This window comes from Chlorocebus sabaeus, chromosome 13, assembly GCF_047675955.1.
Source record: "Chlorocebus sabaeus isolate Y175 chromosome 13, mChlSab1.0.hap1, whole genome shotgun sequence".
Classification (NCBI taxonomy): Eukaryota; Metazoa; Chordata; class Mammalia; order Primates; family Cercopithecidae; genus Chlorocebus; species Chlorocebus sabaeus.
Genome location: NC_132916.1, coordinates 20,816,556 through 20,834,157, shown reverse-complemented (window position 1 = coordinate 20,834,157; position 17,602 = coordinate 20,816,556). Strand labels below are relative to the sequence as shown.

General features: G+C 35.0%; 1 protein-coding gene across 1 annotated transcript in view; it reads right to left on the bottom strand.

The window, feature by feature from the left end:
* Positions 1-5,297: 5,297 nt before the first annotated feature.
* Positions 5,298-17,602, bottom strand: part of UFL1 (UFM1 specific ligase 1) — a 29,431-nt gene continuing 17,126 nt past the window's right edge. Inside the window, exons 13-19 of the mRNA XM_038001107.2 lie at positions 12,439-12,556; positions 11,131-11,297; positions 10,909-11,039; positions 9,163-9,243; positions 8,755-8,840; positions 8,019-8,199; positions 5,298-7,405 (exon numbers count right to left, since the gene is read on the bottom strand). Coding sequence (XP_037857035.2) covers positions 7,190-7,405; positions 8,019-8,199; positions 8,755-8,840; positions 9,163-9,243; positions 10,909-11,039; positions 11,131-11,297; positions 12,439-12,556 — 980 coding nt within the window. The 3' untranslated portion in view covers positions 5,298-7,189. The remainder of the gene's footprint in view (positions 7,406-8,018; positions 8,200-8,754; positions 8,841-9,162; positions 9,244-10,908; positions 11,040-11,130; positions 11,298-12,438; positions 12,557-17,602) is intronic.

Sequence of the window (17,602 nt, the reverse complement as noted above, 5' to 3'; positions counted from 1 at the left end):
TTAGATATTTCTCCTAATACTATCCCTCCCCCAGACCCCCATTCTGCAACAGGCCCCGGTGTGTGATGTTCCCCTCCCTGTGTCCATGTGTTTTCATTGTTCGACTCCCCTTTATCAGTGAGAACATGTGATGTTTTCTCTTCTTGTGTTACTTTGCTGAGAATGATGGTTTCCAGCTTCATCCATGTTCCTGCAAAGGACACAAACTTATCCTTTTTTATGACTGCATAGTATTCCATGGTGTAGATGTGCCACATTTTCTTTATCCAGTTTATCACTGATGGGCAAGTCAATAAAATATTTTTTAAAGTGGCTATAAAAAATAGTTGTGATATAATAAAATATATAAAGGAATAGCTCTCTCTTTCCTTTCTCTCTTTTTTCAACACTAAAAGATACACTCAGCATTTATAACATACGAATCACAGGACTGAGATTAAGATTGAAAAGAGGAAAGGAGAAAAATCTAGAACATTGACTTTAAGTACATTTACATTTATTAGGTTGTATTTAAACGACTATATTTTCTACGTGTCATATCTTCAAGTTCTTACCCAACTCTGAAGTCTGTATAATAGAATTAGGTTAAAGACTGCATTTTAGATGAGTAAAGACAGGCTCAGTAGTAAAACAGTTTGACAAAGCACTTTTACTTCTTTACACTGAATGACACAAAACATGAGACAACCTTTGAGACTTTTGTCTTTGGTGGACTAATCAGATAAAAGTTTTCTTTGGCAGACTAGTATCTGAATAGACTATTTCAGAGCCAAGATTGACCCGTTTCTGTGCAAGACATGGTGTCCATGTTCCTCTCTACTAGAGGCTGGGAAAAAAAGGCATATACAGTTTTTAGTCATTTTACTTCTCAGAAAAGGAAGACATTAATTTCATGAATAATATGTACGTTTTAAAGAATTTTGGTAAATTGCCAAATTGCTTTCCAGAATGTAATTTTTTTAGAAGACAAATCTAATAATTTAATTTTCCTGGTTAGCTGAACCTTTTAAAGGCTTCTGTGTTTTTGAGATAGTGGTTAAACTTTGTAGCTTAGTGTTTAAGGCATTTCACAACCCCCCATTCTCTCTACTTTATCTTACACTACTTCCCCAGATCAGTTATCATATTTCTCAGACTTCTGGGCTCCCCACATCTCATTCTTTCATTCTAATTAGCGTCATAGTACTTCTGTTCCTCCTTTTCTCTGTCCCAATGTGCTCTTCTCCCTTCTCTCATTTTCACCAAGGCTAATCCTTCTTTTTTTCTCTCTGGACTCTTGGTTCAGGTGTCATTTCTAGCCTCCCCATTATGCAACACAGTCTCAATTTCATTTCTTGTCACAACACCCTCTGTGTACTTCTACCAAGACACTATATTTAACTGTAATTGTTCACTCTTGTTATCTCCTTGAAAGTAAAGCATACTTTTAAAGTTTATATGTGTCTTCCTAGTATTTACCTGTCATACAAGATCTAGTAAATTAGGCCAAGTCCATAAATTCACCATGTCCTCCCTTTCTTCTATCTCACCATCAGTGTAATCCTGTTTTTCTTGCTCCTTAAAACAAACACCCACGTTGTCTTACTAGTAATCACTTAAGAGAAATAAAGATGCAACTAGGGGCAAGTTTGATAAAACAAATAATACAACACTGGGAACTTACAAACATTGAATACGTGTTTACAGTGGTTATTCCTTCTTTTTTATGATGTAAGTGGAATACAAATTGTTTTTCTGAAAGCCTGAAAGTCAGAGTTTCATTCTTAGATGGTTTGAAAGAAGTCTCTCCTGGCTGTATTTATTCTGTTGTATGCTTAGTAGGGTCCTCAAGATAGAGCAACTTGTGTGAATTTGTAGGTCATCTAAATAGCCACTTGAACAGTGCTCCCAGATTTGTGTGGAAAATGTACATCCCAGGGGAGTGTTTTTGTGTGCTTTTATTGCATCTCCCATGTATTGGGGGAAATTCTTCATTCGTCTTAGTGAAAGAAAGTAAATCTTCCATCCTCATACTCCCTCCCAACTCACATCAGTTAGTTCTTGATAGAAAAAAATTCCATTTGGTTCTGTGAAGTGGTTTGGCTGTGCCTCCACCCAAATCTCATCTTGAATTGTAACTCCCACATTTCCCATGTGTCATGGGAGGAATCTGGTGGGAGGTGATTGAAATATGGGAGCAGGTCTTTTCTGTGCTGTTCCTGAGATAGTGAATGAGTCTCACTGTTATGCCCAGACCGTTTATTCCCCGAAGAAGACCACCAGAGTCCAGAGTCAAAGCTAAGCAGCAAGGATCTTTATTACAGGTTCGAACCTGGAACTCTCCCTCGCTCGCGAAACGAGACGGGCAGGAGAGCTCCCCCACTGAGCTCCGAGCAGTGTTATATAGTCTAAGAAAAGTGGGCATAGAATTATTATACAAATCAGATATATGATTGGCTAGTGTTTGAACAAGGCGATTTGGCTAACTATGATTGGTTCCCGCCATTTCTGATATTTCGGTTCAACCTTTGAGGCGGGAGAGCAGGTTTATGGCAGCAAGAGTTTATCTTACTTAAACACATCTTGTGACCTTGCCTCAGAACTTACAAAATTTCTGGTACGTGCAGAAAAACAGGTACTCACAGAACTTACAAAATCTCTGGTATGTGCAAAGATTAGAGAGCAGAACAAAGGGTGTAGCGGGGGGGGGGGGCGGGTACACATCTATCTTTGTGTCGTTTCATCACGAGATCTAATAGTTTTAAAAAGGGGTTTCCCTGCACAAATTCTCTTGTCTGCCGCCATGTGAGATGTGCCTTTCACCTTCTGCCATGATTGTGAGGCTTCCCGAGCCACGTGGAACTGTAAGTCCAATAAACCTCTTTCTTTTGTAAATTGCCCAGTCTTGCGTATGTCTTTATCAGCAGCATGAAAATGGACTAATGCAGTAAATTAGTATCAGTAGAGTTGGTGCAGCTGAAAAGATACCCGAAAATGTGGAAGTGACTTTGGAACTGGGTAGCAAGTAGAGGTTGGAACAGTGTGGCGGGCTCAGAAGAAGACAGGAAAATGTGGGAAAGTTTGAAACTTCCTAGAGACTTGAATGGCTTTGCCCAAAATGCTGAGAGCAATATGGACAACAAAGTCCAGGCTGAGGTGATCTCAGATGGAGATGAGGAACTTGTTGGGAACTGGAGCAAAGGTGACTCTTGTTATGTTTTAGCAAAGAAACTGGCAGCATTCCTCCCCTGCCCTAGAGATCTGTGGAACTTTGAACTTGAGAGAGATGATTTAGGGTATCTGGTGGGTGAAATTTCTAAGCAGCAAAGCATTCAAGAGGTGAGTTGGGTGCCATTTAAGACATTCAATTTTATAAGGGAAGCAGAGCATAAAGGTTTGGAAAATTTGCAGCCTGACAATGTGATAGAAAAGAAAAACCCATTTTCGGAGGAGAAATTCAAGCCTGCTGCAGAAATTTGCATAAGTAACAGTGAACCTAATGTTAAATCACCAACACAATGGGGAAGATGTCTCCATAGTATGTCAGAGATCTTCACAGCAGCCTCTCCCATCACAGGCCGGGAGGCCTAGGAGAAAATGGTTTCATGGGCTGGGTCAACGTGCTGTGTGCAGCCTAGGGACTTGGTGCCCTGCATCCCAACCACTCCAACAGTGGCTTTAGGGGGTGCAAGCGCAAGCCTTGGCAGCTTCCACGTGTTAAGTCTGCGAGTGCACGAAGTCAAGAATTGAGGTTTGGAAATCTCTGCCTATATTTCAGATGTATGGTAACGCCTGGATGTCCCTGCAGATGTTTGCTGCAGGGGCAGGGTCCTCACGGAGAACCTCTGCTGGGGCAGTGCAGAAGGGAAATGTGGGATGGCAGCCCCCACACAGAGTCCCTACTGGGGCACTGCCTAGTGGAGCTCTGAGAAGAGGGCCTCTATCCTCCAGACCCCAGAATAGTAGACCCACTGACAGCTTGCACCATGTGCCTGGAAATGCCACACTCAATGCCAGCCTCTGAAGGCAGCCGGGAGGCTGTACCCTGCAAAGCCACAGAGGGGAAGCTGCCCAAGACCATGGGAACTCACCTCTTGCATCAGTGTGACTCAGATGCAAAACATGGAGTCAAAGGGAGCATTAAGATTTGACTGCCTGCTGTACTTTCGACTTGCGTAGGGATTGTAGACCCTTTGTTTTGGCCAATTTCTCCCATTTGGAACGGCTGTATTTTCCCAATGCCTGTACTCCCATTGTGTTTAGGAAGTAACTAACTTGCTTTTGATTTTATAGATTCATGGGAGGAAGGGACTTACCTTGTTTCAGATGAGACACTGGACTGTGGACTTACGAGTTAATGCTAAAATGAGTTAAGATTTTGGGGGACTGTTGGGAAGGCATGATTGATTGATTTTGAAATGTGAGGACATGAGATTTGGGAGGGGCCAGGGATGGAATATGTTTTGGCTGTGTCCCCACTCAAATCTCATCTTGAATTCTGACTCCCACAGTTCCTACGTGTCATAGGAAGAACAGGGTGGGAGGTGATTTAATTATGGGAGTAGGTCTTTTCTGCTCTGTTCTCGTGATAGTCAATGAATCTCATGAGATCTGATGAATTTAAAAGGAGGAGTTTCCCTGTACAAGCTCCTCTTCCCTTGTCTGGCATCATGTGAGACATTGCCTTTCACCTTCTGCCATGATTGTGAGGCCTCTCCAGCCACGTGGAAATTTAAGTCCAATAAACCTCTGTCTTTTGTAAATTGCCCAGTCTCAAGTATGTCTTTATTAGCAGTGTGAAAATGGACTGATACACTCTGGGTCTAGTGTCGTTTCTTAGGAAGGAATGAACTGTTCCTTTTCAATCTGATTCCAGCTTCAGATCACCATTGCACCCTGACCTTACCCTTGGTGCTTTTTGGTCTGACTAAAGCGTATTCTCTAATAAGTTCAAGATGGCTCTACATTCAGGTTAAGCAACTATTACACTTATTGTCCTAATTTAGCATTAAGGTCTTTTCACAAAATACACTGTGATTTTGATACTATATGCCACTCTTCATTGGATCTTTCTGATGGCCAAGAGTTTCCTTTGACTCCTGAAAAACATGTAAGTCTAGAGCTGGAACACATGAACATGAATACCTAAGCACATTTTCCAATATTTCTACCCCAACTGCAAGAGCAGGAATTAGCATATGCAAGAATACAGCTACACATTTGCTGAAATCTAGTTAACTGAGAAATCATTTACTAAGATAAAATGGTTCTAGAATGGCAAACTCTCAAGGAATGAAAGACACTGAGAGCTATGGAACTATTTTTGTGTAAGAAAAATAAAATCCTTTAATAATGTTCAAAATGAGAATTTAAAATATATATACATAAAATATATGCACCAATTAATCTTTGTGTTAATAGAAGCGTCAAAGTACTATAACATTTAGTAGAATAGGTAACTTTATTTTAAATAACTTTCTTAACCCTGCCCATTAAGATCACAGTAAACATATAATAATTTTTATTAAGGAAATTAATCTTTACATACAAAATCAGCTATATGTAATTTTACTTACAAAACAATAAAAACTGTTCTTTACTGTGGCAACAAAAGAAGTATTTTGACAAATGAAAAAAATGCAAACAAATTAAAACAATGCTTTTCTTTTTACTTGCTTCACTGTCTCTTCTATTTATTTTCTATGATCGTTTGACACAAACATGGATTACTTTCATATCTACTGAAACATAAATGATAAGGTTCTTAAAGATTGAATTAAAAGTCTGGGTGTTCAATATTTTAGAAGCTGAATAAACAAAACAAAATTGGGGTTTGTGATTACAGAGGATTTATCATTTTTCCCTTTCCATATGAAAATATATAATAGAAAATTACCCACGGGAAACATTTTTAAATTTAATGTTGCATTCCTATCAACTTTAATAATAATGCCAAGTCAGCAATTTAATTACTTTCACTAAGGATTAATACTTTGTCTAGAATGGAGTAGAGGTAGACTGATCTTTTTGTATTCAAATATTTTAAAATATAAAGTTTAAAATGTCATAAGGATTTATATAAAATAGTATTTTTAAATATTTGAAATTTAATTTGTAATTACATTAAAAATAATTAAATTCCTTTTTGATAAATAGTAAATTGTTGCTTGAAATTCATTTGGTTGAAATTATTACTCTAAGGACCTTTTTAAGTTATTTTTAACTAATAATCTTCAGAAAACAAAAATACTTCTTTTTTAATAAGGGTTTCTAGTTTTGGAAAAAAGCTTGTAATGATTTAAATGCACGTACAGATGTTCCTACCACTGGAAAAAGCATCCTATCTGTTTTTCACACTAGTATTTACAAAGTATTATGTGATAGAGCAGCTACGGAACTAAAAAAATAAAATGTACAAATGCAAACTGGATCAAAGAAAAATCTTTGTATAAAATGCTTATTCCAATGTTAAATATGACTTATGCTTACTGGTAATAAATTGCATGTGTTCTCTCTCTTGTTAGTAGCTTGTTTTAGAATAGAACACAACAATGCATGGGCCACTCTAGCGTTTCTTGTGCACCTGTAAAGGCATCCTTGTGGCCCCAACATAAATCAATGTTTATTCTGCCAAAAATAAAGGGCTTAGTAATAATTTTTCTTTTTTTGTAAATATCTGTATTTTAGTTTTGAAGTAGTGTTTTCTATTTAAAAATAAAATACATGATTTATTTTCATTTCTGACACAGAAGTGTTTCTTTTTTTTAAAAAAAAAAGACCACATTTTAAATTTCTACTTAAATGTATTTAAAGTATACATTTAAGTATACTGGCACTCACAACAAATGAATCCTTCCCCAGGGATAAATGGATCAGAAAATTTGTTTTTCACTCAATATTTGGAAAGAAAACAAACCTGAAATATGTAATTTTTAAAATTATGTGAAAATAATGTTTATGTGAAAAATTTCATATAGTATTTGTGTGAAAATAAGGTGGAAAAAAACTTCCATGACGAACCCAATTTACAAAAATTCACGTCTTTTTAAGATTTACATTTAATACAACACTACTGTTTTAACTGAATTGTGTGTGTATGAGGTGGTTTTTGCGAGGAGAGGGGAGCTGTATAGTGACTACTTTTTTGTGACCACTCACCTCCAATCTTGGGGGAAAATGTTTACTATATGACAAATGTAAATTAAGATCATTACTCTTCTGTCACAGATGATTTCCTAGATTTGAGAACAAGGTCTTTAATGGATGAAGAAAGTTCTTGAAGCTCTTTACGAGTATTGGCAACATCTTCTTGTTCTTTGCCTAATTCATTATTCAAGGGATAATCTCCCTGCCCAGTCTTCTTATTTTGACTGACTAGCTGCTTTACAACCAAACCTTGATACTTTACCAAAAGAGCATGCTGATCCTGTGAAAAGGGAAAGAAAAGTTAACCAACACAATTTAACTCTCTGTGGAACAGATAAAGTAGAATTTCTTTAACTAATACACATTGAAGGTCCTCACCTTTACAAAAAACTGGCCATGTAAGTAGCAAGTCTAATCTAGCAGTTTCTGCTCTCAAGGAGTGTACAATTTAGAAGAGATAAAACATGAATGCAAATCACTTTACCATAAGTTGACCCTGCCTGGTTCTATCACCAAAGATACAGTCAAAGGGATAGGGAAGTTCCCTTTTAGTTGAGGGGTTTTATAGGTAAAAGGGACAGGAAAAGACTTTTGAATGGGTCGTTGATGGATAAGTTAAACCTAAAGAAGCTGAAATGGGAGATTTGACATAATTGTATCTTTTCTGAAAGCTTAATTTCCAAACTCAGAACATTCTTGAAAGATTCTTGAGCTATGTGGAATTTTTAAAAATTAATCTCCTAATCCTCTGTTCACATTTTTGGAAATGGACTTTGATGTTAATATGTTTTATACCTGAGTGCTGACAATAATTCGTCTCAATCCACTCGAAATATTCAGAATCTAAAACTTTGAAAGTTTTGAAAGTTTCAAGTGTACTGAAAATATAATACCTCTGGAATTTTATTATTAAGAAAAGCAATGATCTGTGGGACACATCTTCCAGGTGCATGGAGCATGGTGTGGGTTGAAAACTGAAACAACAGGACTGATGTGAGGTGCAGAATAAGAGCAGGGTCTTCCGTGACCTTCAGCTGTTCAGCCAGTGCTTGTCGATGCTGGAATAGTATCTGTCTAAAAAAAAAAAAAAGCACACAAATTCATTATCATAATTTAAGAAGTTCTCACCAATTTCGATTCATCCCTTTCTGTTAATTTTTAGCTTCTCTAGTTTATCTAATTCCATAAATATTTTAAGTTAACTTTTCAATATGGGATATATACACATAAAACCTAAATGGCATGGATAGATTAGTATGCTACAAAATTAAAGAAAAAGCTATAGAGTGGGAATACTCAAAGTATGTTTTTTGTTTTGAGTTGCTGGAGGTCAAACAAATTCGCACTGATTTAGATGAGGTTTGCTGTAAGGAAAGTCCCCAAGCTAATAAAAAGTTCCTGGGCTTGATGAACCATAGGATAGAGAAACTCTGCTACTTGATCCAGAGGGTCAGAGAGAAATATCTAACTATTTTAAGATTTTGAATATCTGGAAGGTCTACAGCCATTTAGATATATTAGACACATTAGATACATATTCTCTATGTAACAGTCAGACAAATTCAAATTTCAGATATGAAAAGTCCCACATTTAAGAACACTACCAAATATATATTAATTTAATGTTACCTTTCCCTTTTTTTGTCTCCCCTTTTCACCATAATATCACAAGCTTCTGCTGCAGAATCCAGACAAGAAATAAAGTCTTCGATGCTCTGAAAGGCATTGAATACCATAATTTACTTCTATATATAACTGCCTAAAGAAGTACAGCCATTTAATAACTATTTTGTAATTTTACAACCTAAATACAATTTTTAAAAGGGTCACTTTCTCAATAAATTAGAAATTGTGATATAGAACTAAAAATGGTAAAATGCCAGTAGCTTGGTCTTCTCTTCACCTTTCAAAGAGGCAGCTGAGTGCAAAATACTAGTTTTAGATTGGATTTACAATTACTCTGATAAAAAATCTACTCCAAGATCTTTGTAACAAACTGCTAGCCCTGACATGTAAACAGAATAAAACTTTACTTACCTTTTCATTCAGAGAGTTATGGAGTTTTGTAAGAGCTACTTTGGTTTCTTCTGATAATTTACTTAAAATTTTTTTTCTTATCTGTAGGGGTAAATAAATATTCTTTCAGTACTATGCTTTTGACATGCAGTGGATACAAGATAAAGTGAAAAAAATACTGTAACAAGTTGCTGAGTGGAATTTATCATATTCTTGAATTTTAGATCTCAAATTAGAGACAAAAACATTATTAGAGTCAACAGCCAATCAGCCAAACAGGCTAGATACAGCCCTGCTGCTCCCACCTGCTTCATCAATGTAAGAGAAAGACTAGAGTCACTGACCTTGTGAGAAACAGAATATTTGGGTTAAGAGGCTAATTCTTCCACTGGAGCAGGAAGAGAGTGTTTTTCTCTCCCCAGTACCAGCTGTGAAGGACCCCACTCATAAAGACCAAGGATGCCTAGAAGATGGGAGACTGAGCTCTTGTTCGAGGTTGGATGCTTGTTATGCTCTATGGTGTGAGGAAATCTTTTCAGCACTTCTCTCTACATGTAAGTGTTCACTGAAGTTTTACGGTATTCTTGATCAGAGTCTTTTAGTTTCCTCTGGCATAAAATTTTGGAGCAGACTTGCTGGAACGGCTTGACAACAGGCTCTGAAGTGGCTTGACAACAGGCTCTGAAGTGTATAATGTCTGGGAAGATTAGGGACTAGTTGCTCCTGTCTAGCCTCCCTGCCCCAATCACACACCAATCCTTCTGTGGCCCTTAAAGGGCATGGAACAGGATCTCCTGTATTTTCCAAAGCAGAGGTTGGTACAAGGGCCGGAGACATTAAACTGTCCAGACAATTGGGAATTTGCTGCTCAAGAAGAAGGGAAGGGGGCCAGCACCTTGCTGGGGTAGGAGGAATAACCGTTCCTCTGTTTGAGGGATGGTCCTTACTGTGAGAAGTCACATGAAACTAAACAACATTCCAAGGAAACAACTTATATTGCCTATGAGGCAATGACTAACTACATCACCAAAGACCACAAACATCAGACTGATTTGGTTTGACTGTGATCAAAGCAGTGATATGTAGTCAGTCACATCAAGACACTTCTTCTTCCCTCATTTTTCCTAAATCTCCAACTTGAAGTGGACCTAGAGAGGTGAGGAAGGAGGAGGAAGAATAGGAAAGAGGAGGAGGAAGAGGAAGAGGAGGTAGAGGAGGTGGGAGGAGGATAGAGAAGAAAGAGGACGAGAAGGAGGGGTTGTCATCTTGGGATAGACCGCACCTTTCTTTCTCTATGCAATTGGGAGCCGTTGCTCTACATTACATCGCAAGAAGGGAATAGATGAGCTTTTGAATTTAGTTTGAGATTAGAGTTTTAAAAAATTAAATTGGAATTAGTCTAAACATTGAAATGAGATGTCCTTAAAGGAAAAATAACTTCAAAGATATGGAAACGGGTCAGAATGTTATGGGATTTGCTAGTCATTAGGAAGAGGGAATGTGACATAATAATTAGGAAAAAATTGTTTATTCTAAAGTAATAAAGCATCATTATTTTTAACAGACTAGTTATACTGCCAATCCTGCTAGCAACTGTATATATTATTGTACAAAAGTTGAATAAAAAAATCTTAGATTTTTTTCCTCAAACTTCTTTTACTGTATTTTATTTTCCTCTTTACTCCAAATAAGATAAAATAAAATGTGTATAGATGCAAAACAGAACACATGAAGAGCGGTAAGCAGATCATTAACATACTAACATACTTCACTTGTAATGGCTGCAGGATCATCTACGGCCATCATTAAATCCGAAGCTAAGAAGTTGAAAATGAGGTTAGTGATATCAGTACACACTGACTTCAGCAAGTGTTTGGTAAGAGCAGCCTGTGTGTCATCTGGAAAATAAAGGAAGTTTATTAAGACTAATTTATTCCCCAAATTATGAAAATCAATGAAAAAAATAAGATTAACAAAGATTAAGTATACCTGCAAAAAACTTCATCCCTTTTTCAAATAACCTAATGTTATTGTACAGGTTTGAAACTTCTTCTTGCAAGTCCTTGATTGTGCGTTTTCTGCCCATCCCAGAAGCAGAAGTCGTCGAAGACATGAATACTGAACGTACCACCTCGAGATAAGTTTTATTAAGAGGTCTGTGCACAAGACAAATATATTTAGTTCACTAAAATGTACTGAATATTTATGTAGATAAGGAATTTTGTTTCTATGGAAATAATGCTTAAGAATAGAGATCTCTATTTTTTATACAAATAAAATTAATTTAGAGACAAGTTCACTAACAATTTGTTCCCCAACCCTAGGAATTAAAACAGAAATAGATTTTCTCTATTTTAAAGTATTCAAGGTTATTGCAATTAAGACACCAAGAACAAAACCTCCATAATTCAAAATTGCTTTTTAAAATTAATTTGGAGAATAGTAGACTATAAATCTGTTCTTTATCTTCAGGAATTCCAACTTAAAATTCTCAATTTCTAAAATATTAAAATATATTTAAAGAAAATCTTTTTATGCCTAACTTAAAATAATTATTTTGAAAAGCAGTGCAAAATGATTAGTAACTATTTCATTTTTTTCCATGTGAAAAATATAGTTCTATAATACATTTATGCACAAAAAATACTTATATTAAAAAAAATTATCACCACAGAAGTTGTATTTCTAAAATCAAAGTTAGATACACTGCTCTCCTGGATTGTATTTATGGAAGCGTACACAGTGAAACTAACTTGAGGGATGACCAGGTTAGTTACCAAGTTACTACCATGGTCAAGTTAAACATAATCTTCCTCATTTTTATATAAAAATACCCTTAGCCATTCACAAGGTAGGAGTGCCTAAATTTGTTCTTTTTGAAGTGAATTTGTTACTCTATATTCTCCTTAAACAGTTTACTTTCTGCCAAATTAAAATAGAAAATTATCTTTTCTTCCTTTTGAATGTTATTTTTCGTGCTATCGAAGAGACCAGCGAGTGGTTAATGCCGGTGTTTTTCTCCCTAACCAAGACTTATGACTGTAAGATCGGTGAATGAGGACACTTTCCAGCTCCTGTCTTTTATTTCCCATACTGCTTTGCCCAAAGCACTTAACAAATATTTGTTGAATTAAACTGCTGCTGTAGGCAAACAAAATCTGGAATTTGGTGGCTAGGTTAAAGTCCAAGTTTGAAACAAAAATATCTAATACATTTGCTTTTTATGATCTTGGAAAAAATCTTACTTAACCCATTGAATTTCTATCATAAAACAGAAAAGATACATTTTATACTTGCTTTATTAAGTACTCAGCAAGTTCCGAAATAAACTCCTCAGGGGCATCTTGTATGTGTTTTCTCAAAAAATCTTCAATCTCATCCTGGAACATAAAACTGATCTCTGGCTTCTTCTTTCCTATAACAGACATGTGCAATGGCAAATAAATAAATAAATAACATGCAACCAAATGGCAAATAGGACTCCATTAATATATTTAGTAAGACAATAATTCATTCATTACTCAATTGTTAATGTCAAATAGCAACAACTAGTAAAAACAATTTTGAAATTAGGATATATAATAAAACTTTTAAAAAATATTTTATTTTATATTCAGGGGTTTCATATGCATGTTTGTTACATGAATATAAGACATACTGGTAGGGACTGGGCTTCCATTGTACCCATTAACCAAACTGAACATTGTACCTATTAGGTAATTTTTTTAACCCTTGCCCTGCCCACACACCCTCCACAACTTCCCTCATTTTGGAGTTCCTTCTATTATTTTCCATGTATGCCCATTGTTTAGCTCCCATTTATAAGTGAGAACATGTGGTATTTTGTTTTGTTTCCGAGTTAGTTCACTTAAGAGTAACGGCCTCAAGTTGCATCCATGTTGCTGCAAAGGACATGATTTCATTGTTTTTAATGGCTACATTGTATTCCATGGTATATACCACATTTTCTTAACCCAGTCAATCATTGGTGGACACTTAGGCTGGTTCTATGACTTTGCTATCGTGAATAGTGCCTCAATGAACATATGAGTATACGTGTCTTTTCAATATAATAATTTCATTTCCTTTGGGTAGAAACCCAGCAGTGGGATTGCTGGGTCAAACAGTAGTTCTAATTTTAGTTCTTTGAGAAATCTTCATACTGTTTTCCATAGAGGTTGAACTAATTTACATTCTCACCAACTGTGTATAACCATTCCCTTTTCCCCATATCAACACTAACATCTGTTGTTTTTTGACTTTTCAATAATAGCCTGGTGTATCTGACTGGTGTATGATGATATATTGCGGTTTTAGTTTGCGTTTCTCTGATTAGTGATCTTGAGCATTTATTAAGTGTTTGTTGGCTGCTTGTATTTCTTCTTTTGAGAAATAGCTGTTCCTGTCCTCTGTTCAGTTTTCAATGGGTTTTTTCTTGAGTTCTTTGTAGATTCTAGATATTAGTCCTTTGTCAGAAATATAATTTGCAAATACTATCTCTCATTCTAAAGGCTATTTACTCTGTTGTAATTCTTTATTTTGCTGTGCAGAAACTTTTTAGTTTAATTAAGTCCTATGTGTCAATTTTTTGTTTTGGTGCATTTGCTTTTGGGATTTTTATCATAAATTCTTTGCCTAGGCCAATGTCCAGAAGATTTTTTCCCAGGTTTTCTTCTAGGATTTTTATAGTTTCATGTCTTACATTCTAAATATTTACTCCACTCTAAATATTTACTCCATCTTGAGTTGATTTTTGTATATGATGAGATGGGATCCAGTTTCGTTCTTCCCAGCACCTTTTATTGAATAGGGTGTCCTTTCCTCATTTTTTATTTTTGTCGACCCTGTCCAAGATCAGTTGGTTGTAGGTATGTGGCTTTATTTCTGGATTGTGTATTCTGTTCCAATGATCTATGTGTCCATTTTTCTAGCAGTACCATGTTGTTTTGGTTACTATAGCCTTGTAGTATAATTTGAAGTCAGACAATATGATGCCTCCATATTTGTTCTTTTTGCTTAGGATGCTTTGGCTATTCAGGCTCTCTTTTGGTTCCATATGAACTTCAGGAGTATATCTTTCTAATTCTGTGAAAAATGATGTTCATTTTTGATAAAGATTGCACTGAATCTGTAGATTGCTTTGGGGAGTATGGTCATTTTAACAATATTGATTGTTCTACTCCATGAGCCTGGGATGTCTATTTGTTTGTGTCATCTATGATTTCTTTCATCAGTGTTTTGTAGTTACTCTTGTAGAGATCTTCCATTTCTTTGGTAAAATGTATTCTTAGGTTTTTTTTTTTGTAGCTATTAAAAAAATAATATTTGGTTCTCAGCTTGAAAGGCACTGATATATAGAAATGCTACTAATTTTTGTACACTGATTTTGTATCCTGATATTTTACTGAAGTCGTTTATCAAGACCAGGAGTCTTTGGAGGAGTCTTTATGGCTTTCTAGGTACATGATCATGTCATCAGAGAACAGAGATAATCTTACTTCCTCTTTTCCAATATGGATGCTTTTATTTCTTTCTCTTGCCTGACTGCTCTGGCTAGGATTTCTAGTACTATGTTGAATAGGAGTGGTGAGAGCGGACATCCTTTGCCTTGTTCCAGTTCTTAATGGCTCTATCAATTTTTCTCCACTCAGTATGATGCTGGTTGTGGGTTTGTCGTAAGTAGCTCTTATTATTTTGAGGTATGTTCCTTTGATGCCTAGTTTATTGAAGGTTTTTTATTGAAGTGGTAAAATTTCTTATGTGATCATTTTCTAACTTCATTTAAAAATGATTATTTTCTACAAGTCAATCAGAAAATAATAAAGGGTCTTCCCCTTTGTTAAACCTGGATGATACAAATCGCCAGAAATCAAAACAAGTATTTCAAAACAAATTTTTAAGGAAAGAATAATTTATCTTTGTTGAACAAGGAATATTGGGCAGTTTTTCCTCCTTTATAAAAATATAAATTTATTAGATATTAAATAATCCTTATAATTTAAATAAGATCTTTGGAAAGTCTTTATAATCATGTGAATCACAATTCCAATAATTGTTTAAGCTAAAATTTATCTTTTGGAAAAGGCATAGATAAAAAAAATCTCAAAATTCTGTATTTTTGCTCTCACAAAAATAAGTCTATAGTATGGAAAATTTGTATGCAGTTACTGTAATGAAAATAATTGTTAACTGTGCAAACGTCATGCCCACCCATTTACTTAGGAAAGCATGGGTTGTAGACAAAAGCAAGCTAACAATATTTCCATTAGAAATTGTAAAGGTATAAAAGTGATTATTTCTAGCTTAATTAAGTTATTGATTCTACAAGCAAAAACCTTAGAAATAAAAATAAAATGGCTCAAAAATCAATTTTCACTATAAATAAAAATCTAAGGACTTAACATCTTAGCTTTAGAGTAGACAGACAGTACTATTATTTTCTGGGATCTGCTGTCCATTCCTGATGTTCACATTAAATGATCTATGATTTCCCTGTTTAATTCCTTTATGCATTTTACAGGTTATTAAATTACATTTTCTTCTAGTAATCTTTCATACTGAGTTGATCCTATATTTTAGCTGAGAACCCAATTTCATCCTCCATTTCAGAGATTACAACACAAATTTTTTTTCAAAAGCACTGAAATTACATTTTTAAAGGTAAGATGGTTTTACTACGTTTATAGCTCCTTTCAATAATAATCTATTCACAAAAGGAGTATCACATGCCTCATTTAACAATTATTTAAGATTACAGATATTAGAGAAGTGTTTTTTTGTAATGCCTCTTCACCCACATGCCTAGTACACCTGGGCAACAGGAATATTCATTTACCAGTGAAAAATTAAAATTCACAATGGATAGTCTTAATACTATTTGAAATAAGGATAAAGCTAGTAGTTCCTATAAAGATACTTTTCCTTTAATTAACACTGTTTTACATACATGAGGAACAGTAGTTTCTACCTATCGCAGAATACTTTAAAGACAAATCTTAAACAACTGTGCTATTACAAACAGCAAGTAGAACATTAATAGCTGCAGGCACATTACTTGATATCTACATCTTCCAGCTATAGCCCGTATGTAATGAATTCTGTGAAAGAGGGAAAACACAAATCTCAACCTATTATCATTTAAATATATATATATATATATTTTTAATTTTCATTTAGGTGGGGATAAGGAAGAGGGTGGTATCATGGTTTCATTAAGTTTACCCTTTTTAAACAGAAAAATTAAAAATATCTTAATTTTAATTAGAAAAACAAAAGATATCTCTTGTAGACTTTCTTTGCCAAGCACTAACAAGTCTAGGAGAAGAAAGATGCATATAATTAATTCTCTCTCTTAGATATAAGCAACCAACCTGTTAGGTGTTACTATGAAAGTAAAAGGTACATAAAATTAATGTTTCCTATTTAAATTTGCAAAAGTCTACTTTTCAAAAATACCCTAATACTTGTTTTACATGGCAGTGGAAGACCATAAAAATGATCAAGGTAAGGTGAAACCATGCAAAGCTTTCTCAATAATCAATGGGAAAAATTACAATTGGTCTGTGGCCTTTAAAAATTTTTGGTAAACATTAAAAGCTTTTACTGTTGGTTATAAATGTATAGGAAAATGAAAAGTAAAACTAATGTTTATAATTTAATATGCTGTATTTTAATACATTAGATCATGGAGAATGAAAGTGTTTTATTTCTGTGTAAAATACTTATCAGGAATAGTTTGAACAGTGTTTGCTTTCTTCTTATTATCAATTAACTTGCAGTATGGAGCAAGTACCCTTCATATGCTTTATAAATTGTTATACCACTTTCTAACTCTGAATCAGCTTCCAATGTTTTATCCCTTGCCTTTTCAATGTCTTGGAAAATCTCCAAGAACTGTAAAGTTTTTGCCCATTTCACATCTTCTAAGATGTTTTCATCCTTTTTGTCATAACCACTTTCCTCATTTTCTTGAACAATGGCAGTGTCAACATTCCCACAGTCAGCCATTCCCTCTATAACTCCATTTATGTTTGATTCCAATTTTATTTTCAGTGTTACCACTTTTCATTTCTTTGCTGCGCTTTTATATCTGTTGGCCAATTCTCTTTATGATTATCCATTTCTGTAAAATATCACAGCGTTTATAACTGGGAGACAATTAGGCAATACAGCTACATGCTTTGTTGTCTGTGCATAAAGAATAACCAATGTGTAGTGACCAATCATTGACAAACTATAAAATGAGTGGTGTGATTGTCACAGATCATGATATGCATCTGTTATTTATGTACTGATTTGTGGACTGAAGAGCTGGCAGTGAAATCTGTACTTTATACAATACTCAGTACCAAAGTATCTTTGTATCTAGTATTTAAGATAAACAGTGTTGTTACTGGACTGATATTATTTAACTAAAGTGTGGTAACTGAAATTTGTGCCACTGAAACTGCAAAACAAGGAC